General features: G+C 45.8%; 1 protein-coding gene and 1 non-coding gene across 2 annotated transcripts in view; both read right to left on the reverse strand.

Moving 5' to 3' along the window:
• The window catches only part of LOC126212798 (oocyte zinc finger protein XlCOF6.1-like), a 210,809-nt gene that overhangs the window by 22,508 nt on the left and 166,254 nt on the right, over positions 1–22,047 (reverse strand). Inside the window, exons 5-6 of the mRNA XM_049940199.1 lie at positions 21,931–22,011; positions 5,639–5,676 (exon numbers count right to left, since the gene is read on the reverse strand). Coding sequence (XP_049796156.1) covers positions 5,639–5,676; positions 21,931–22,011 — 119 coding nt within the window. The remainder of the gene's footprint in view (positions 1–5,638; positions 5,677–21,930; positions 22,012–22,047) is intronic.
• On the reverse strand, positions 7,776–7,850 carry Trnas-cga (transfer RNA serine (anticodon CGA)). Its single transcript has one exon. It is a non-coding gene; the product is annotated as a tRNA-Ser (tRNA).

The raw sequence follows: 22,047 nt of genomic DNA on the forward strand, positions 1-22,047 counted from the left end.
GGTAAGAGCTTGTGTCTACGCTCTTTTCCGTACGGTGTTGCTGCCTGCCGTTATAAACTGGTGAAAATGAGGCGCTTGTATTGACTATACAGGAACTGATGAAAAATTACATTTGTGATTAAGTCTCACCTGTACTGCGACAATTTAGCGGCGAAAACTGTGGTGCTTTCATTAGGTCTGGTTCTTTGCTGTGCAACTAAGGGAGTCAGTTATTTGGGGTAACTGACGGAGCACCATTATGTCGGTCTAAGTGATACGTTCTCCACGTTTTGTATGTGGCTTTGCGAATCGAAATCGTGGGGGAGTACACGTGTAACTTGCTACTGTATTGATGGTTATGTTGTAAAGACTGTTCTCTGGTGTCTTAAATCATGCGCTGATTTGTAGCCAATCTCAGCAGATGTTACCATTGCTACTTGCTTATGTGCTACTGTCCTTGTGATTGGCGTTCTATGTCTTTTGATTGTGGGTGTGCTCACGCTTAAAAAAATAAATAAATAAAAATTACGGCTACTATTCATAACTGTTGTCTAGTAAGGAAATTGCTTAAGCTTTTATCATATGCCGGTCTGTTTGCCCATCACATTGGCTTTCTGCACAGTAACTGAAGGAATGGCGGTTCAACATTGTAGGCTGACTAGTATTTGAACTGGTGTCGAGGTTAAGGGCGAGATCAGCATCCCGCAAACCCGCACGCTGTGCGTGGTTAAATGTTCCGCTATTGGGGAGCCAGGTCTCTGTTCTCGGATTTTGTAAGGATACGTGATGAGTGCATTGCTGTAGCTTATCGCGTGCTAAATTGCGGGGTGTCCGTGCCGTCCTAGGGCTAGACTTGTGATGTATGTTATGTTGAAAGGGAATTAACTGTACCAAACTTAAGAGAGCTTTTAGTTTGTTTCAGGTCTGTACACGGAATGATGTTCATATTTTGTTATTGCGGCATTAACTTGCTGCGTGGGCAGATCCTCTGAGGGACATGTATTGCACTGTTGCAGTGCAGTCCATCTGAAACGTGCTGCATACAACTTGGGACTGCAGCTCCCTGATGTTATATATTATTGTTTAATCTTAAATGTCTCGGATGTAATATGGTTGTTGAGGATTATGTAATTGATTTTCATCGCTGGTTCCTTAAAGGAAGTATTTTGTTTTAAAATGTGTGCTCGGTCAGAGCCTATTTAAATATCATTTTAACTTATCATTCAAAATTTATAGTCTTGCTTTCTTAAAAGGCTTTCAGTTAAATGATTCGTATTTGCCTGTTTAAATGTGAGTCACTTACAGGAAAAGAATATTATTTTGTAATTTTGTACTGATTGTTCGCTTTGGGTAATACCTGACTTGTGTGTTCAATAAATGAGTGTCTAGTCAATGGTGATGCACAGTTCTATTGCCACTCCACAGCCTATTGAGCTGCTTTGTGTCTAAATTGTGTTCAGAACACCCCTCTGATCTGACACCTAATCCGAGTTGCGTGCAATATTTGAAAGACTTAAAGTGGCAGCTCGAACCTAGAGTGGCGTCCTCGGGAAGCAAATTAAGTCCGAGACGAACGCAGGCCTCTGCACGGAGCCGATGCGGTGAAGGGTTCTCGCCCGTCGGGGAAGCGGCAGGTAACGAACGGTCGAGTTTCCGAAGCAGAATACCGAAGCGAACTCCGGGAGATGACAGACAAGTTGCTCTTACCCCGTATCGGTGCTCGAGAGTGTCATCAAAACTGGGCACACGTGGCGCGTGGTCGGGCACAGAGGGCAGGCGGCACGCGTCTCTCCCGACGAGACGTCGCACCGGCACGAGGGCGACAGTGGGGCAGCATCTGCACAGATCTGCCTGGGCCAGTGCAGAAGGCTCCGGTGGCCAGGCGCACGCCTCGGCGGCGGACCGTGTCGAGACGGCCGTGCAGACGAGCAAAGTGGCGATCGGGCGAGGGATCGGAGGATTTTCTGCCCACTCCCAACGAAATACAGTTTGAAACACGTAAGATATTAGAGATCGGGTACAGTGTGCTGCCAGATAAGATACGTGGGAGCAAGGACAGAATATCCTATCGAGCGTGAGCACGAGAACTTCACGGTTTCGACAAAGAGCGACAGGACCGAGATGTAAGGACGGTCGAAGAAACTCCTGACGCCGCCACAAGTTCGGACAGCTTTTTCGGCGGAAGCCTCTGTCGTCGGTGCTCCACGAGTAAAGACAGTAGAGACGTCACGAGGTAAAAAATGTTCGACTATACCGAACCGACACGTACCTCGAGAACCCGGCCTCCGAAGAACTCCCGAATAAAATGCAGCAGGCAGTCTCGGAAGCCCCACGAATGCACCGTGTGGAGGATGCCCGTCCCCCAGCCGCCATCTCGTCAAAAACAAGGCTAGTCTGGCATTTCCGCACAACATCGATCACGATACGGGTCGACAGGGTGACGAGACGATCGACTGCACGGCAGCGCTTACGACGTCCCCACTGTGCATTTGTTGGCCAAGTCCGAGACTCGAGCCACCGCACCGGCTGACAGGCTGACCGGTGATCACGTGTTCGATCGTCTTTCTGACACTGCTGGTGACGGAAAGTGGGCGGACGAAAGATGTGTGTCCTTACCGGCCTGACGTAAGACGGTTACATTGTCTCCGTGCCGATCTTTGGGAACTGTGCTGTCCGTCCGGACACGATTATACGTAAGAAGGAGAAAGTGCTCGCCACCGGGAGATAGGTGCTGCAACATCTGCACGTTAATATCGTTTGGCCCTGGAGTGGAGTGCCGTGATGAGGTGAGAGCACGTTTGAGCACGCTCGCAGTCAAAACGGTGTTATACACAGTTACACCATTCGCGATTACGAGAGGCGAAAGACGTCTCCAGAGCATCCTCCGCTCGTTTCCACTGTGCAGTATACGTGACTGACTGCAGAGTTAATGGTACTAGGCAACATAGGGTCATGTTCCACGTGCATAAAAAAACTAAGACACTCGGTGTTTATTTAAAGAGGGGCGCAGGGGGGGCGAGTGCAAATGTAACAAAACATTTCATTTTTCGATTTTGTTTCCATTGAGTAGTAAAGTTTATTCGCAACTATTTCCCAAACATTCACTCTTGAAATCATACAGCAAATGATAAAAAAAAAAAATACTTCATTTCATATTTTCTGATCGAGCTCACATTTGCAACTGTCTGTGGAATAACAGTTTCCACACCAAAAAGAAATTCATTCCTGAATGCGTAATGAATGCTATCGAGCCCACATTTAGGGCAAATCCTGACCTACTAATGAAACGTGTTAGTGACAAAACCAAAATCCGAATTAGTCTCTGAATGCACTTTTCTGGAAATGTTACTCCGAGATACCATTTTTTTGTCACCTACAGCTGTAAAACTTGCAACATCTGATGCTGCAGTCACTTTTAATCGTGGAAACATAGGGAGAGTGGAAGTGTTGCAGCGTCTGGGCTTCAGTGCTGGGCATTTGCGAAAACAATTGTTGAGAAAATTGACCACTGTCGTGTGTCTAGAGCTGAAATCTCTATTCAGGACCCAACAAAGGAAACGAGACAAAAGAAAAGTCTCGAGGATGAAGATTATCCAGAGTACAGTTCTGGAGCTTTCTGGGAAAGTATAACTGAAGAAAATATGAGTTCAATCTTTAAATTTGTCTTCTCAATAACTACTTTTTCTCAGGACATCTGCGATATAACTGGTCTGATATTTGGCCCATACATTTCTCACAGTGCAACACATTCAACTACATTAAATCTTTATCAAATACATGCAAAATTCCTTGCATATAATTGTTCATATGGATGTAGATGTAACACACATCAACCTTGGAAGTGATTGGTTTAGAAGCTTATGAGGAAAAGGAACATTAATAATTATTTCCAGAATGAATTTTTCACTCTGCAGTGGAGTGTATGCCGATACAAAACTTCCTGGCAGATTAAAACTGCGTGCCAGACCGAGACTCGAACTCGGGACCTCCGCCTTTCGCTGGGAAGTGCTCTACTGCTAGAGTACTTGCCCACGAAAGGCAAAGGTCCCGAGTTCGAGTCTCTGTCTGGCACACAGTTTTAATCTTCCAGGAAGTTTCATTAATAATTGTGTGTGTATAAAAAATTTATATTTTTACAGTAATTTCCAAAACTGAAGAAAAATTTTTGAAACTGACTTTAAAGTTGCTTTATACTATTGCTAAAAACCACATACAATTTTACTTGTTGATCTTTAATATTTTAGGCAGACTTTTTGATAACAGTACGTGTTTTGTGCACATATCCTCCCCCCCCCCCTTGAACTGTGCTCATTTTCAAGAAAACCTTATCATCCATTTTTTATTTTTTTGGTGGGGAGTAATGGACAGAAATACTAGATGTATCAGAAGGGTACACATCCGTAGGTTCACAGTTAGGAACTTAAATAATGTGACACATGTACAAAGGTAGTAAGGCTAGCCTCTTGTGCTGTCAAACATTTAGCCCAATTATACATTTTGATTTTGACAGGAAAATAGGTCAAACCTTTTACGACTGAAGTGGGAAGAGGCTTACAAAGCACAAGAGCCAATGAAGGCCAGTGGCACAGACTTCCAAGACTAACAACCCTGTAAGTATTTCGGATTAGCTAAAACACTGCTAACCTCACAACGAAACCTTTTTTCAACTGGAATACACGACGGAAACTGAAATACGGAAAGTCACTTCGGGGGTATCCGATCCACTCTCGGCACGGGCAGATTCTGGAGAACTCACATTTTATCGTGCTGCAAAGAGTCTGAGCTTTCTGGAATTGAGCCCTAACAGAAGAATCTTTTTGCAACAGCTAACCTAAATTCACTTCTGGGAACTGGGAAACTTAAATAGATGACAGGCATTCTTAGTGAACGCGTTGTACATGTTACAGTGGCACGACAGGGCTGTACATTCTGCAAAGGGAAAAAGGATACGAAAAATGTCCCGCATTTAGGAATGGCCGTGACTGACAGCTGAAAACTTTGGATTCCACAACTGATCTCCAGCTGCCTAATGGCAGAACAGCTGACGGAACTTTTCACTGTGCTACGCATTAGGGTTTCGTCTCGTCCCATTCGAGTACGGAGTAGGGGAACAATCGTTGCTCAAAAACTTCAGTGTGCACTGTAATTTGCCCAGTTTCGTGTCCGCAGTCCGTACTAGAGCAATAGTCGAGGTGTCAAAGCCTACTGCTGGACTGCTCGCTCCCTACCGGTACTGGACAGTTTGTAAGAAGAATAACCGGCGCGTATCTTCAAGCCTCTGCCAGTCCAGTTCTCCCGGCACCTCTGTCGCACTCTCCTATCGATCAAACAAACCTGTAATCACTCGTGCTGCTCTTCTCTGTACACGTTCAATATCCCCCGTTAGCCCTATTTGGTACGGATCCCACACAGTCGAGACGTATTCCACTCTGTGCTGCACGAGTATCTCTCCAGTGAACCACATTTGCCAGCTTTCTTAACACACACACACACACACACACACACACACACACACACACACACACACACACACACACACACACACACACAGGTCTACCAGACACGTGTGACCTGTGCCAGTCTACGGCAACACAAATAATTTGTCAGATGCCACTATTGCCCGCTACCATTCGGACAGCTCGTCGATCCTAAGTCTTACCGTGAATTCCTGGAGGCTGCTTCTGCAAATTCTCCATCCTGGAACATGAGATGTCTTTTGTAAATCTCTCCAGCAAGTCGACCCATCAAATTTTAGATTATACAGGGAAAATCAGAAATGACACTGTGAAATATCTGTTAACACACTGCCACTTTCCTCAAGACACATTTAAAACAGAGCAGCAGTGGAGTGCAGACTTTTAGACACTCGACGTTGTTTGTTCGGCACGTGAAGCGTGCAGGGTTAACTCTGGCCGGACCCAGTCCCACTCTGACCCCACAAGAAGGTTCCGGCAGTCATTCGTTCCGTCTGCAGCGACCGCTGCCGCCTACTTCTGTGCGACGTATACCGACGACAAACTATGACTGGTGTGTGCCTGGACAGAATTCAGCTGGTTTCTGAAGACTCGGGCAAATCACCTCACCTCTACAACTACAGAAACACTTAATTTTAGAGTGCCCCTACTGTTCCATAAACTTTCAGAAGAACTGCGTTAGTGTTAATGTGCCACGTGTGTGGAAATGCTTGTCGTAAAAAATGCAATGCCAAAAACTGATACTAAAACATAACAAAAAAAGTACTATGCAGTGGGAAACCAGAATGACTACATGCCAATAAATGCCTTGTAGTGAATTACAATTTGTATAGGCTAGAAACATTGGGAAGAGCTATAAGAAAAGTAGAGTGTCCACTTAAAAGAAGCGATCTCTCGTAAATTAGAAAGTACTCGTAAAATATATGAGAATGTACAAAGTACGACACAAACGGTAAGGTAGGAGGAGCCCGATAAACTTGGGTCGTCCGTACAAAACCGATGTCGACAGATTAACTGAACGGATCCTCAGGTACCGAGTCGACTACGAGCCGGAGTCGAGAAGTTAGTACAAATTTACAAACGGACAGAAAATGGGTTCAGAATGGATTGGGTAGAGTAAAAGGCAACACACTGAAACGAGAAGGAATGATGGAGGGGGGGAGAAAGAGAGAAAAGACTATTGGGGGCAAGCAGGGGTGGAATTCAATGGCCAACTAGCTTCGCCTTTCACCAGAACAGATTTGTAACGACAGGTACGTCAGTCGACAAATACGATCCGCAGAGAACTGGTAATATGCTACCTACCTCTGTACCTCCACACGGAGTTCCGAGTATTAGCAATTACGAGCCGATCTCCAGTGACACCAGCACGAAAGCTCTTACAGGACGATTAGAGGTGAACTCTGAATAGGACAGACGTGGGGCGACTGTCTTCGTCAGTCCGGCAGACAGACAGAAGACACCGCAGCTGAAGCGGGCCGCCGCCCCCACTATTCGCACAGACTGTTTACAGACGGGCTGCAGCCGCACACTCATTTCGTTACGCGGACAGTCTCACGTGTGCTCGTCGACGAAGCTTCCACTACACCTGGCAGCCTTCCCGTACTCTGGGGACCAGTAGCTGCCCGTACGGAGCGACCGGTCCCCTCCCCTCCGCCGACGCTCCGAAGCTGCGGGCGGCAGTAAACTCCGCCGCGGACACGTCCCGAATGTCCGCGTACTGCTTCTCGCAGCAGAGCGACCGACGTGCGTGTCGCGGGCGGTAATCCGTCAGAAAAACGTAGGCAGCTTACCGACGTGCACCTCGAACGTACGAGAGCCCACTGTAATGCTTTCAGGGCGTGGAGTTTCATTCTTTTCATTTACTGTCACGATGTGGGATCAATTGACTCACTTTGTAATTTGTGTGACATCGAGTTCAGTTTTATCATTTCAGATACCTTCTTTGTAAAGTAATTTCGATGAAAAAAGCAATTGAGTGTGTGCTTCTGTCACATCTGAGTCAGCCGTGTGACCTTTTTTTATTGCATTACAAAATTATAATGTTCTAAAAAGTTATTTCATTGTGTGAATCAAATTCTTGCAGTTATCATATTAAAATTTATGTTGCACAACACTTGACGTATATGCTTGTATTTTTCTCAGCCTCAGTAAATTAAGCTATCTTTGGTTTCATTATGTTTTTCTGAAGTTTGACCACAGCTGGTGTTAGCCTTACGAGTAAAGGTCGAGTTGAGTGATCAAAAGTAACATTCCCGAATGAGATTTTCACTCTGCAGCGGAGTGTGCGCTGATATGAAACTTCCTGGCAGATTAAAACTATGCGCCCGACCGAGACTCGAACTCGGGACCTTTGCCTTTCGCGGGCAAGTGCTCTACCAACTGAGCTACCGAAGCACGACTCACGCCCGGTACTCACAGCTTTACTTCTGCCAGTACCAGAGCACTTGCCCGCGAAAGGCAAAGGTCCCGAGTTCGAGTCTCGGTCGGGCACACAGTTTTAATCTGCCAGGAAGTTTCAAAAGTAACATTTTTTAATCAAAAGGAAATACAATTTTTAATTTATGTAACTATTTCTAGGTGACAAAAAATGTAATACTTTCCTACGTAATCTCTCTAATGTATTCATTTTCGTGTCTTCTATGAAAATAATATCTGTGTAATCCAAAAGTAATTTTATCTGTGTTTGCGACATTCAGTTATCATCTGAAGATGGCCCAAGAAGGTGAAAGCCAGTTTGTGATTAAATACATATTTTACACAACATTAGGAAGTGTTTCCAAAATGCATCTCCAACTGATGTGTAAGACAATATAAATTGCTATTTGTAATGGTGTTACTTCCATATTCCCCAGACACTAAACGGGCAGTGAATTTTCCAGTACAAATAGGAAAATGTAATTAAGCTAATATAACACCTGCTATTTATGTATATTAACAAAAATGTAAATGATTTGTTCAAAATCTTAAATCTCAAATATCTCCACTGATTGGTTTGAAATTTTGACACGATGTTACATATGAATTCACCCATTTCTATATACATACTTTTAAAACCTATATAATATATAAATATGTAATATATGAAGGGGAAAAAATTCTCGAAAATCTCAAAATGCTTTTGACCGATTTACTTCAAATTTTTACACAATTCTCTGATGTACATTCAGACGGACATAGGTGTATCGATGGACAGAGGACGGTTCAGGGTTCTGGTTTAGACAAAGCTGAAGCAGCATTGCCTTTTTTTTTGACATGGTGAAAACACAACAACAGATTTGGGAAATCCAATTGTCGAAGCTGTCAAGCCAATAAACAGGGGTCTGTTGATTCCATTTGGAATGAAATGGCCTACAGTTTCGACATTTCTCGAGCAATGAACGGTGCTCACGCTGAGCATACAGTATCTATGTTAACATAAAACTCTGAACCTTCCTCTGTCCAGTAGTGTGTGCAATATGTTTCTACCTTTCATAATTTGTCTCTAATAAACAGGTTGGTCAGAAAGTCTGAGGAGCTTGTAAGGGTGCTGCAGGGCAGGTTGTGGGAAAATAACAGTTAAGAAAAAAAAATTCTATATTTTGCACCGTTTATCAATTATTTAGCTTCGAAGCCAGCCAGTCAGGTCACGGGGGGTGCAAATTCGAGCAACCTGTCAGAGACACTGTTGCCAAACTTGTTTGTCGTTTGGTTTCCTCAAACCAAACAAATGCAGCTTTTGCATACCTAGCTTACGACGTGCCTGTTTTGGAACTAATAAATTTAAGTGCAATGAACATTTGAACAAGTAGTCATCACAGATCCACAGATCTGTGCATTATTGCTTTTTAGCAGATTAGTGTGTGGAATGACCTAACTAGCTAACTTTGATGCTAAACAGCTCTGAAATGGTGCAATGCATCAGATTTTTTTCTTAACAAGTATTTCAAATGAATACAAACAAATGAATTATATAAATCGGGCAGGCCTACTTAAATTCCTCGTATTACGCCTCACCCAAATTATTCAGTCCACCGTCCTTTGCACGTACGAGTACATTTCACAGCAGCCGAGTCTTCATCGTCATCAAAAAATCTTTTAAGAAGAGAAATGGCATGCAACCTGGTGTGTTTAAGTTCAAAAGGGACTGATTACGAGTACATCTGTGCGCTTACCACCTGCTTTGACAGTTTGCACCACAACTCATTCCACAAGTTTCTTTACGGATTTTGTTCTTTTAATGTATTAAAAACTAGGCACTATTTTTACACTCTTGGACATATTGACCAGTATTTTTTCCTCGGACAAGTCCCTGTACCCTTGTCCTCATTTCTACAGCTTCTACATCTGTGTGATTACTCTGCTGTTCACGAGGAAGTGCCTGGCAGAGGGTTCAATGGGCCGCCTCCAAGCTGTCTCTCTAGCGTTCCACTCTCGAACGGCGCGCGGGAAAAACGACCTCTTACATTTTTCTGCGCGAGCCCCGATTTCTCTTATTTTGTCGTAATGATCGTCTCTCCCTATGTAGGAATGTTTTCGCAATTGGAGCAGAAAACTGGTGATTAAAATTTCGTGAGAAGATCCCGTCACAATGAAAAACGCCCTTGTTTTAATGATTGCCACTCCAATTCACTTATGTCTGTGACACTGTCTCCCCTATTTCGCGCTAATACAAAACGAGCTGCCCTTCTCTGAACATTTTTCGATGTCATCCGTCAGTCCCACCTGATGCGGATCCCACACCGCACAGCAGTACTCCAGAATAGAGCGGACAAGCGTGGTGTAAGCAGTCTCTTTAGTAGACCTGTTGCACCTTCCAAGTGTTCTGCCAATGAATCGCAGTCTGTGGTTTGCTCTACCCACAACATTATCTATGTTATCATTCTAGTTTAGGTTCTTTGTAATTGTAAACGCTAAGCAGGTAGTTGATTTTACAGAGTTCAGATTTGTGTGACTTTTCGCATAATCACAATTTAGCGCATTTCTTTTAGTACTTTTCCTTATTCAGGATCAGTTGCCACTTTTCGCACCATACAGATATCTTGCCTAAATCATTTTGGAATTCGTTTTGGTCATCTGATGACTTTACAAGATGGTAAATGACAGCATCATCTGTAAACTATCTCAGACAGCTACTCAGATTGTCTCCTATGTTGTTAATATAGATCAGGAACAAGAGAGGGCCTATAATACTTCCTTGGGGAATGTTAGATATTACTTCTGTTTTATTCAATGACTTTCCATCTATTACTACAAATTGCGACCTTTCTGGGAAATCACGAATCCAGTTGCACAACTGAGGCGATATTCCGTAGGCATGCAGTTTGGTTAGAAGATGCTTGTGAGGAACGGTGTCGAAAGCCTTCTGCAAATCTAAAACTATGTAATCAATATGACATCCCCTGTCGATGGCACTCAATACTTCGTAAGTATAAAGAGCTAGTTGTGTTTCAGAAGAACACTATTTTCTGAATCCATGCTGACTATGTGTCAATAAATAGTTTTCTTTGATGTATTTCATAATGTTGGAACACAGTATATGCTGCAAAACCCTACTGCAAATCTACGTTAGTGATGTGGCCCTGTAATTCAGCGGATTAGTCCTACTTCCCTTTTTGGGTATTGGTGTGACTTGAGCAATTTTCCAGTGTTTAGGTACAGATCTTTATGCAAGCGAGCGCTTTTATATAATTGCTAAATATGGAGCTATTTTATGAGTGTACTCTGAGAGGAACCAGACTGGTATACAATCTGAACCGGAGGCCTTGGCTTTATTAAGAGATTTAAGCTGCTTTGTCACACCGAGGATATCTACTTTTAAGTTTCTCATCTCAGCAGTTGTTCCTGATTGGAATTCAGTAATATTTACTTTATCTTCTTTGGTAAAGGAGTCTGGGAAAACCGTGTTTAACAACTCTGCTTTGGTGGCGCTGTCATCAGGGACTTCACCTTTGTTAGTGTGCTTCATATATGACCAGAATCTCTTTCGGTTTTCTGCCACATTCCGAGACAGAGATTCATTGTGGAAACTTTTAGAAGCATCTCGCATTGAAGTACACACTATATTTCTAACTTCTGCAAAACTCTGCCAGTCTTGGGGATTTTGCGTTCTTTTAAAGTTGGCACACTTTTTCCGCTGCTTCTGCAACAACGATCTGACCTGTTTTGTGTACCACGGGGGATCAGCACCATCAGATATTAATTCATGTGGTATATATCTCTCAATTGCTGTCGATGCTATCTCTTTGCAATCATTCGACAACTATTCAGATCGGAAGGAGTGAAGACTGTCTCTTAAAAAGGTGTTAAGAGCATTTTTATCAGCTTTTTTAAACAGATATACTTTGCATTTCTTTTAGGTGGCTGTAGGTGTTCTGGCATTCAGCCTAGCAGCAACTGCCTTGCGGTCGCTAGCCCCTGTATTCGTCACGACACACACTATTTGTGCAGCATTACTTGCCGCTGAGAGGTCAAGTACGCTTTCGCAACCACTTACACTTTGAGTGGGTTCAGGAACTAATTGTTCAAAATAATTTTCTGAGAAAGCATTCAATACGATTTCAGATGACGTTTTATGCCTGTCGCCAGCTTTAAACATAATTTTTCCAGAATATCGAGGGTAGGTTGAAGTCACCACCAACTATAACTCAAGGAGTCGGATACTTGTATGAAATGAGACTCAAGTTATCTTTGAAGTGTTCAGCAACTATATCTTCTGAGTTGTGGGGGGGGGGGGTCAGTAAAACTATCCAATTAATAGTTTAGTACGATTGTCAGGTATAACCTCTAACCATTCTATTTTGCAAGAGCTATCTACTTCAATTTCAGTACAAGGCAAATTACTTCCGACAGCAATAAATACTCGACCTCCAACTGTATTTAATCTATCCTTTCTTAACGCTGTTAGATCATTCGAAAAAATTTCGGCTGAACTTATTTCTGGCTACTATTTTAGCTTCAGTGCTTTCTCTTAGGGCTCGGCGCTCTGGATCTTTCCCAACACAGCTGCGACAATTTACAACTACAGCTGATAAGGGTAACTCCACGGTCATCTTAAACAAGTTGGAGTACGATAGGAAGGTGCAACAACTTCTGGAAGACACTGCTTACAAACCACTGGATGGTGACCCCACTGACAAGGTGGACAGGAAGACCCGGAAGTTGCTGAAGGACGCAGGTCTACCTGAACAGGTCACCAAGAAGCTTCATCCCAGAGCACCTGTACCACCCAGACTCAAGGTCCACAAGGAGGGGGTCCCTCTTCGACCTGTTGTCAGTAACATCGGCGCAGCGACATACCTCACTGCACAATACCTGAAGAAGAGATTGGCACCACATGTGGGCAGACGTGCACACCACATTCGGAACTCTGAGGACTTCCTACGACGGCTAAGGCAGCTACTCATCGTGGACTCTGACATCGTGGTCAGTCTCGATGTGGTGTCGCTCTTCACACGAGTGCCACTCACCGATTCACTCAATATCGTTGGAGAGAAGTTCGACGGTGCCCTGCTCGACCTGTTCAAGCACGTACTGACCTCAACATATTTTCTTTATGGGGGTCAATTTTATGAGCAAACGGAAGGAGTGGCAATGGGCAGCCCTTTATCACCAGTGGTAGCCAACCTTTTCATGGAAAGGTACGAAGAGGAGGCACTTCCATCAGCCACTTACCAACCCAAGTGCTTTCTTAGGTATGTCGATGACACTTTTGTCATTTGGTAGGGAGAAGCTAGACGACTTTTTGGAACATCTAAATTCACGCCACCCAAGTATAAAATTTACTATGGAGCTAGAGAAGGATGGACAACTACCATTCCTGGATGTCCCGGTCAAGAGGAAGGCAGATGGTACTATGGGGCACAGTGTGTATCGTAAGCCAACCCACACCGACTTATACCTTCAAGCCAGTAGCTGCCACCACCCAGCACAGAAGAATGGAGTCTCGAAAACATTAGTTCACAGGGCTCGAGCTCTGTCAGATACGGAAAGTCTGAGATAGAACATCTACAGCTGGTGTTCAGTAGAAATGGATACTCCTCCACAGACATCCAAAGGGCACTTCGTACTACCGGTCAACCACAGGGTACACAAGAGGAGCCAGAGGAGGCGAAGAAGGTGGCATACCTGCCACATGCTGGACCTATTTCTGCAAAGATCAGCAGAATTCTTTCAAAATATGATATAAAGAGTATCTTCTCTCCACCCTCCAAAATTGGGACCATGCTAGGGAGTGTGAAGGACGACCCGGGGCTACGTAAACCGGGCACTTACAACATCCCGTGCCAGTGTGGAAAGTCATACATCGGCCAGACGACCAGGACGGTGGACGTCAGGTGCAAAGAACACCAGAGGCACACCAGACTCGGACAGGCAACAAAATCTGCCATAGCGGAGCACTGTCTGGAGCTCGGCCACTCGATGGACTACAACAACACCAAAATTGTGACACAGACGCCAAGATTTTAGGACAGGGTCATGAAGGAGGCCGTCGAGGTCGAGGTCACAGACAACCTAATAAACCGGGACAGCGGTTACCAGCTCAGCTCGGCGTGGAGTCCGGCTCTGGAGCTTATCTGGGCTCAACGAAATGAACCAACAATCTCCTCAAGAAGTAGTAACACTGCAGGAGTAGCGGCAGGTGGGTGCGGACCGCCAACGCAGCTCCCGACGCAGGACGGACCTCTGACAGCCGCCACGACCGCAGATGGTGGACGAGTCGGGCGCGGACGCCCGTCGGAGCACCAGAGAAGTGCCAACACCGCGGGATCAGCGCCAGGCGCCCAACAAAGGACAGGCCTCAGAGAGCTGCCACAGACGGAGACCAAGTCGGGCGCGGACGTCCGAGGGAGCACCGGGGAAGAAACAACACATTACAAGCAGCGCCAGGCGGGCGCGGACGGCAAAGAGAGCACCCAGCGTCCTCTGGGCATAAATACCGGACAAGATCCGACCCATCAGCCTTCTGAGCTCGCTCAGTAAGATTGTTGAGAAGGTGATTCTCAAACGCATCACTAGGCACTGCATAACAAATGACATCCTGAGACCGGAGCAATTCGGCTTCAGGAATCACCACTCCACAACACAACAACTCCTACGGGTCGTTGAACATATAACACATGGTTTCAACATAAACAAAGCTACAGGGGCAGTGTTCCTGGACATCGAAAAGGCTTTCGACCGTCTATGGCACAACGGCCTCATCCGCAAACTCAGCGACGCGGGATTCCCCGACGGGCTGCTGCGTCTAATACACTCATACCTCACAGACAGGAGTTTCAACACTGATGTGCAGGGAAAACAATCAACACGACACGGTATACACGCGGGAGTACCCCAGGGAAGCATCCTAGGGCCCCTACTGTTTAACCTCTACATAAACGATCTCCCAACCACACACAACACAATGATGGCAATCTACGCGGATGACACAGCCATCCTTGCGCAAGATTGGAAACCATCAAACATTACGTCACGCCTACAGACTGCACTCAGAGTGGCCGAGCCTTGGTTGGAGAAATGGCGTGTTAGAGTAAACGTCGACAAGTGCGAAGCCGTTCTGTTCACTAGAAGACCGAAGCAACTGCGCAAACACCGTTACTGCAGACCAATAACCCTACATGCACGTCCAATACGTTTCCGCGAGAGAGTCAAATACCTCGGTGTCTGGCTGGACCGGAAATTACTCTGGGGGGACCACATACAATACATGACCAACCGAGCTAGCGCGAGGCTCAAACAGCTCTATCCTATGCTCAACAGGCGTAGCACACTGAACAGAAGGGTGTCGAGGTCCATGTACATGACACTTATCCGACCCCTGATGACGTACGCAGCTCCTGTCTGGGGATACGCTGCACCTACACGCCTGCGCCGTCTGCAGCTCATACAAAACAAAGTACTCAAAATCATAAGCAATGCTCCACGATACACACGCATCGCGGACCTTCACCGGGAATACCGACTTGAGACTCTCACGGAGGTAATCCACAAACTCACCACAAGACTATACAGAAACTCAAGACATTCGCAGAACCCGTTTATTCTGAATCTGGGGAACTACGACCACAACCATAGATGGAAACATAAAAGACCAAAAGACATACTTGTAAGGGCATAACATCTATGGCCAAGCATACGCAAACATAACGGCACAGGCGAGCCCCTGTTAATCAGACGCTATTACTGGATATCCAGCTGAAATACACTGCCGAATAACTGGCACCACACAGGGAAGCCGTACCGTGCACCGCATGCAAACAAGCTCCACACATCCCCCACACAGTGAGACGATCTATGGCCGATCTCCCACTACTGTATAACGATCTTGATTGTTCCAGGAATGCAGCAGCTGCAGCCACTGGGATACATCGCCATCGCTTGTCACGGTAATGATGCATGATACCCATACTAACAAATCCAACCTTGCATGAGCTATCGCAGCTAGTAAGCCACTACTGCTCTTACTACCCATCCCACTGTCGCAGAGGTTTTTTTCCCACGGCACGAGCCATGGCACTTTTTTCCCTCTGCTCTTCAAATCGCTACCCTCACTCGCGTTTCGTCCACTATATATCACCTGATGGACCGTGTTAATGCGTAGTCTTACCCAGACGCACGGACAACATCACAGCCCAGCATCCTGTGATCCACTTACTAGATAACTAACATGTTTTACGGAGGTGACAGTAGAACTTTTGGTTTGGTCACCACGTTGGTGCGGGCGTGGAGGGGCCCCATCTCTTTTTTTTTTTTTCCAACACGCCGACGCTGAACTGGTGCAGCTCTCCGAACAAGCGGAGCTCATGGAAGCTACATTACGGAAGGGCTGCGGCGTGCAGTAGAGGAGGACGCTGAACGGCAGCCGATCGCCGCCGTTCTGCACCAGCCTGATGAAGCTGCACCAAGTCACCGACGACAAGGCGCAGCAGAGGGCCTAACAGCAGCGCATGAGTTGCCGCACCGAACTCTTTATGTTACAGGGAGGAAGCCACTGCGGCCGGCCCAGGAGACTACAAGCGAGCCCAGCCGCAGCACCCGGACTGACCCAGCTAACGACCACGCAGCACGTAGGTAACGATGCACGATACCTCACGCTAACCACCCCTCACCTTGCATGCTCTGTCGCAGCTAGCAAGCCGCTACTGCCCTTACTACCCGTCCTACTGTCGCAGAGGTTTTTTTTTCCCTTGGCGCTGGCCTTGGCACTTTTTTTCCTCTGCCCTTACAACCGCTACCCTTCGATCGTTTTCGACCACTTCTATCTCCTGATGGACCATGTTAATGAGTAATCTTACCCAGACGCATGGATAACATCACAGCCCGCATCCTGTGACGCCTGATTCAAAAACTAACATGTTTACGGAGGTGGCAGTAGAAGTTTTGGTTTGGTCACCACGTTGGTGTGGGCGTGGAGGGGGCCCCATCCTTTGTGTCCAACACGGCAGTCTCAGGTAGCACCTGAAGAAGGCAACGAGTTACGTGGCCGAAATATTGTGCCAGAGCGACACAAACATCCGGCAGTAGGCCCGATTATTCCACATGTCAACTACAATAGCGATCCCTTCTACAACTACCTCACTGTGTTTTACCTGCCCCTTTTAGACGGACGCCCTTCCTGTGGTTCCCCGCGACCCTCTAACCTAAAAAACCGCCCAGTCCCTTCCACACAGCCCCCGCTACCCGTGTAGCCGCCTCCTGCGTGTAGTGGGCTCCTGACCTATTAAGCGGAACCCGGAAACCCACCTCCCGATGGCGCAGGTAGTGGAATCTGCAGCCAACACGGTCACAAAACCGCCCGAGCCTCCGATTCAGACCTTCCACTCGGCTCTGCACTGAAGGACCACAGTCGGTTCTGTCGACGATGCTGCAGGCGGTGAGCTCCGCCCAATCTCGGCAGGAAGACTGGCAGCCTTTACGATTTCTGCCGGCCGCCCGAAACCGGAGGGAATCTCCTCCGATCCAAAGCGACACACGTCATCGGTACAGACACGGCCCACCAGCTGCGGTCGGCTGCACCCTGTACTCTTCACGGCCTTTCCACATCTGGAATGACTCCCCCCCGTATACACACGGAGTGCACACCGGCTTCCTTCCCCTCCTCGGCAGCCACGTTCGTAAGGGGCCCCTCGCACACTTAACGTCGGAGCTTACGTGTTCTTATAATATTTATCTACTCTGTTTACCAGGTATCGAAATATGTCTCTCTCTCCAATATTCTCTTTCTCTGCTGTAACATTTAGTCCCCCAGATATAAACCTGTGGCACTCGGCAAAACTTTTCTTTTCTTCTTAATTATGTGCCTACCTTCAACTACAGGTAGCGCGTGTTCCACTACATTTAGCACAAAACCAAATTCCAGTCCACTTGCAGCTAGCAGTCACGTGCATCAGTTAACTAGATTGTGCTCGTTTTCTGTCTCCCACAAACAACTCGGGCAGTTCTTCACTTCCCTCATTTCTTTTTCACTGTACAAATAAGCACCAGTGGTGACAAACATCCCCGCCTCAGTTTTTCCGGTTTCGACTTCTTACACCAATCTGTCAGTAGGGCCTGGAGATTATTGAAGGTATATCTCTTCCTGTTATTTTGCACGTGTTACTGATAATTCTATTCTCGTACATCCCGAGGTGATGAGAACAGAAAGCATATACGATACAGTCTCTTTAACTGTTTCGTGACTCGATTATTTATTTTTTAAGCATATACTGTAATGTCACTTGGCAGAAGCATTCTTTTTTGAAGACATTTTGTCATTTATTAATTTTCTTGCAATTCATTTAAAACGGTTTCGGAATACGAATCATCCTCGCAGATGCCGTACATCGTACCGAATTTATTTCGAGGATCACTTTTCATTCTGCCCCACAGTATCTTCCCCTCCCGTGCCATCGAGTGGTTCGGCATCCCGATCTAGACAAAAGGTCCCTGTCGAGTGCACACCCATTCACAAAAATGAACGAAAAACTGAGCGGAAAGCTATTTATTGGCACGTAATATAAAGCAGATTTCAGAACAGCAGTAAGAGTGACGAGACGCGGTAACACAGAGCCAGAGCAGTCACGAACAGTGATTTAGTAACGAAAGGCACGATGACCAAATGCTTGTCTGCTCAGAAGTCAATGTGCCGCAGACTGATGCGATTCACAAGAGTGAGTGAATAATTTGAACAAAATGTAGCATTACAACCTAATGAGTCAATTGTTTTCCAACAATGCACCGAATCAATTCTACATGTACATCGATACTCTGCAAATCACATTTAAGTGCCCGGCAGAGGGTTCATCGAACCACCTTCACAATTCTCTATTTTCCAATCTCGTATAGCGCGCGGGAAGAATGAACACCTGTATCTTTCCGTACGAGCTCTGATTTCCCTTATTTTGTCTTGGTGATCGTTCCTGCCTACGTAAGTCGGTGTCAATGAAATGTTTTCGCATTCGGAGGAGGAAACTGGTGATTAGAATTTCGTGAGAAGATTCCGCCGCAACGAAAAACGCCTTTCTTTTTACGATTTCCAGCTCAAATCCTGTATCATTTCTGTGACACTCTCTCCCATATTTCGCGATAATACAAAACGTGCTACCTTCCTTTGAACTTTTTTGATGTACTCCGTCAGTCCTATCTGGTAAGGATCCCACACCGCGCAACAGTATTCTAAAAGAGGACGGACAAGCGTAGTGTAGGCAATCTCCTTAGTAGGTCTGTTACATTTTCCAAGTGTCCTGCCAATAAAACGTAGCCTTTGGTTAGCCTTCCCCCACAACATTTTCAATGTGTTCCTTCCAACTTAAATTGTTCGTAATTGTAATACCTAGGTATTTGGTTGAATTTACGGCTTTTAGATTAGACTGATTTATCGTGTAACCGAAGTTTATCGCGTCCCTTTTAGCACTCATGTGGATGACATCACACTTTTCATTATTTAAGGTCAACTGCCACTTTTCGCACCATTTCGACACTACTTCTAAATCGTTTTGCAGTTTGCTTTGATCTTCTGATGACTTTATTAGTCGATAAACGACAGCGTCATCTGCAAACAACCGAAGACGGCTGCTGAGATTGCCTCCCAAATCGTTTACGTAGATGAGGAACAGCACGTGTTTAGATTCAGTCGTTCCCGTCACTGGCTCTAAGGTGGCGCAGTTCCCCCCCCCCCCCCCCCCAGTGGGGGCGCCAGGCGGCACCTGCTGCAGAAACCTCCCCCACTCGTCTGCCCCAGCACTGCCTGCTGCACCGCACATCCGCCACGCCGGACATTTGCCACACTTGCCCCTTCGCCAGGTAGCTTGAGTAGCAATCCTTTAGGTAAGGGACGCCCTTCCTCGTACTTCTTCTGTCCCCGCTTTCAAACCGCCGTCTCCACATCTTACTCTATACAACCAGTACGTAAGGGACCTCCTCCTTCGACATCTTGGCCAAATACAGAGCTTCTTTTCCGAAATATTTATAACTTTTCGGAAACGAAAGCAATACCGAAGATTATGTCGGTATGTAATTACTTCTGCCGAGTATAAACATAGATCCCTCTGTCTGTACGGTAGCTTCCTTTCACGCTTACTGATTGCGATATAAACAGTCCATCGCCACGGGAGCAACAAGAAAGGAACGATGTACACAGAATGCGAATGTGTGCTAATCATTTCTTTTTGATCGCTGCATTTGTGCCTATTTTAATTACTACAACTGCATGCTCAAAAAGACAATAAGGAAAGAAGAAATGGGTATGTGAATGTTTGAAAAGAAGAACGACATACTGCATATTAATTTACTCTCTAAAATCCGATATCCCTTGCGGCGAAACATTAGTTAATAAAGTGTAGCGGGACAATGTTCAAAGCGTGACTGAAAATACGTTCACTAAATAGAGATAAGAACATCTATGATTGACTTGTCATCTAAAGTCGACGTACAATTTTAAAACGTTAGAAATAAGGAAATGAAGTAATACAGAATGCTACGCTTGTAACGTACGTTGTTGTTATACATTGTTTAGCTCTGGTATTTACAGGCTCACAGAGAAAGCATCCTAGGTTTTGGAGGGAAAAGCCGCAATTGTAATTATCTGCACTACAACAGAAACAAGAAGCACAACTTAAGGAAAAATAATGTAACGTGTGTTCCATCTCACAAGTGACATCGAAGCAGATAGTTCCTGTGACTTACTGTGGACAGAGGTTGTATTCGACAACCGGAATAAATTAATAACTGCCTGCTTTTACCGACCCCCTGTCTCAGATGAAACAGTTGCTGAACAGTTCAAAGAAAACTTGAGTCTCACCACAAATAGGTACCCCACTCATACAATTATAGTTGGCAGTGACTTCAATCTACGTTCCATATGTTGACAAAAATACATTTTCAGACCCTATTGTAGATAGAAAACAACTTCCGTAATTGTTCTAAATGTTTTTTTTTTAATTATTTTGAACAATTAGTTCACGAGGCCGTTCAAATTGTAAATGGTTACGAAAACACACTCGACCTCTTAGCCAGAAATAACCCTGAGCATCACGACGCATACAGGGATTAGTGAACACACAGTCGTAGCGAGGCTCAATTCCTTGAACAAACAAATTCACCAAAACTAAACGCGAAATATATCTATTTATAAAAGCAACTAAAAATTCAGTTGACGTCTTTGTAATAGACAGTCTCCAATCCTTCCAAACTATGTAAGTGAAGACCATATGTTCAAAGAAATATTCTAGGGGACTTATGACCACAGCAGTTGAGTCCCATAGCGCTCAGAGCCATTTTTCAAAGAAATAGTATCAACTGCACTCGAGAGATTCATATAAAATTAATGAGACGGAACTGATCCCCCTATGGTACACAAAACACGACAGAAAGCTGCTACAGGAGCACCGAAAAAGGCAAGTATAATTTAGACGAACGCAAAATCTCCAAGATTGGCGAAGTTTTACCGAGGCTCGATATTTGGTGCGGATTTCAATGCGAGATGCATTTAATAGTTTCCGCAACTAAACTCTCTCTGGAAATGTGGCGAAATATCCATAGAGATTCTGGTCCCATGTTAAGTAAACCAGCAGAACGGCTCAGTAAGTACCTCTACTGGGGGTCCGGCGGCGAGTGAGGAGGAGGAGGAGGAGGAGGAGGAGGAGGAGGAGGAGGAGGAGGAGAAGAGGGGGGGGGGGGCAAGGGACCCAACCCTTCGGAGCAGCTGAAACCGTGGCAAATGTCCGCACACCGGACTCAGCACGTGTTCTCGAGGACCGGAGGCTAGGCGGAACAGACCCCCCTGCCCCCCTTCACCCCGGAGGAGTGCTCCACGCCTCGTCCTCGATCGACTCCCCGCCTGTCGGATTTTCCGGGAGGAAAGACTGAGAAACAATACCGACACTGTGGCGGCCCCCCGCACACTGTCTGAGCATTAAAAAACCGGCACAACCGTACGTGTCTGGCGAGAGCTAATCGGTACACCGTATCCACTAAATCTTTACTACTGCCAAGAAAGGTCACTGAACGCTGTACGTACCTCTGCGTCTCCGTGCTCCTCTTCCTCCTTTACATTTGACGAACCGGGCAAACTGGCCGCATCTTCCGGAAGCGAGTACTCCTGGAACAATTACGAGACACCGTTATACGGTTGTCG

The sequence above is a fragment of the Schistocerca nitens genome, chromosome 11 (genome assembly GCF_023898315.1).
Source record: "Schistocerca nitens isolate TAMUIC-IGC-003100 chromosome 11, iqSchNite1.1, whole genome shotgun sequence".
Lineage (NCBI taxonomy): Eukaryota > Metazoa > Arthropoda > Insecta > Orthoptera > Acrididae > Schistocerca > Schistocerca nitens.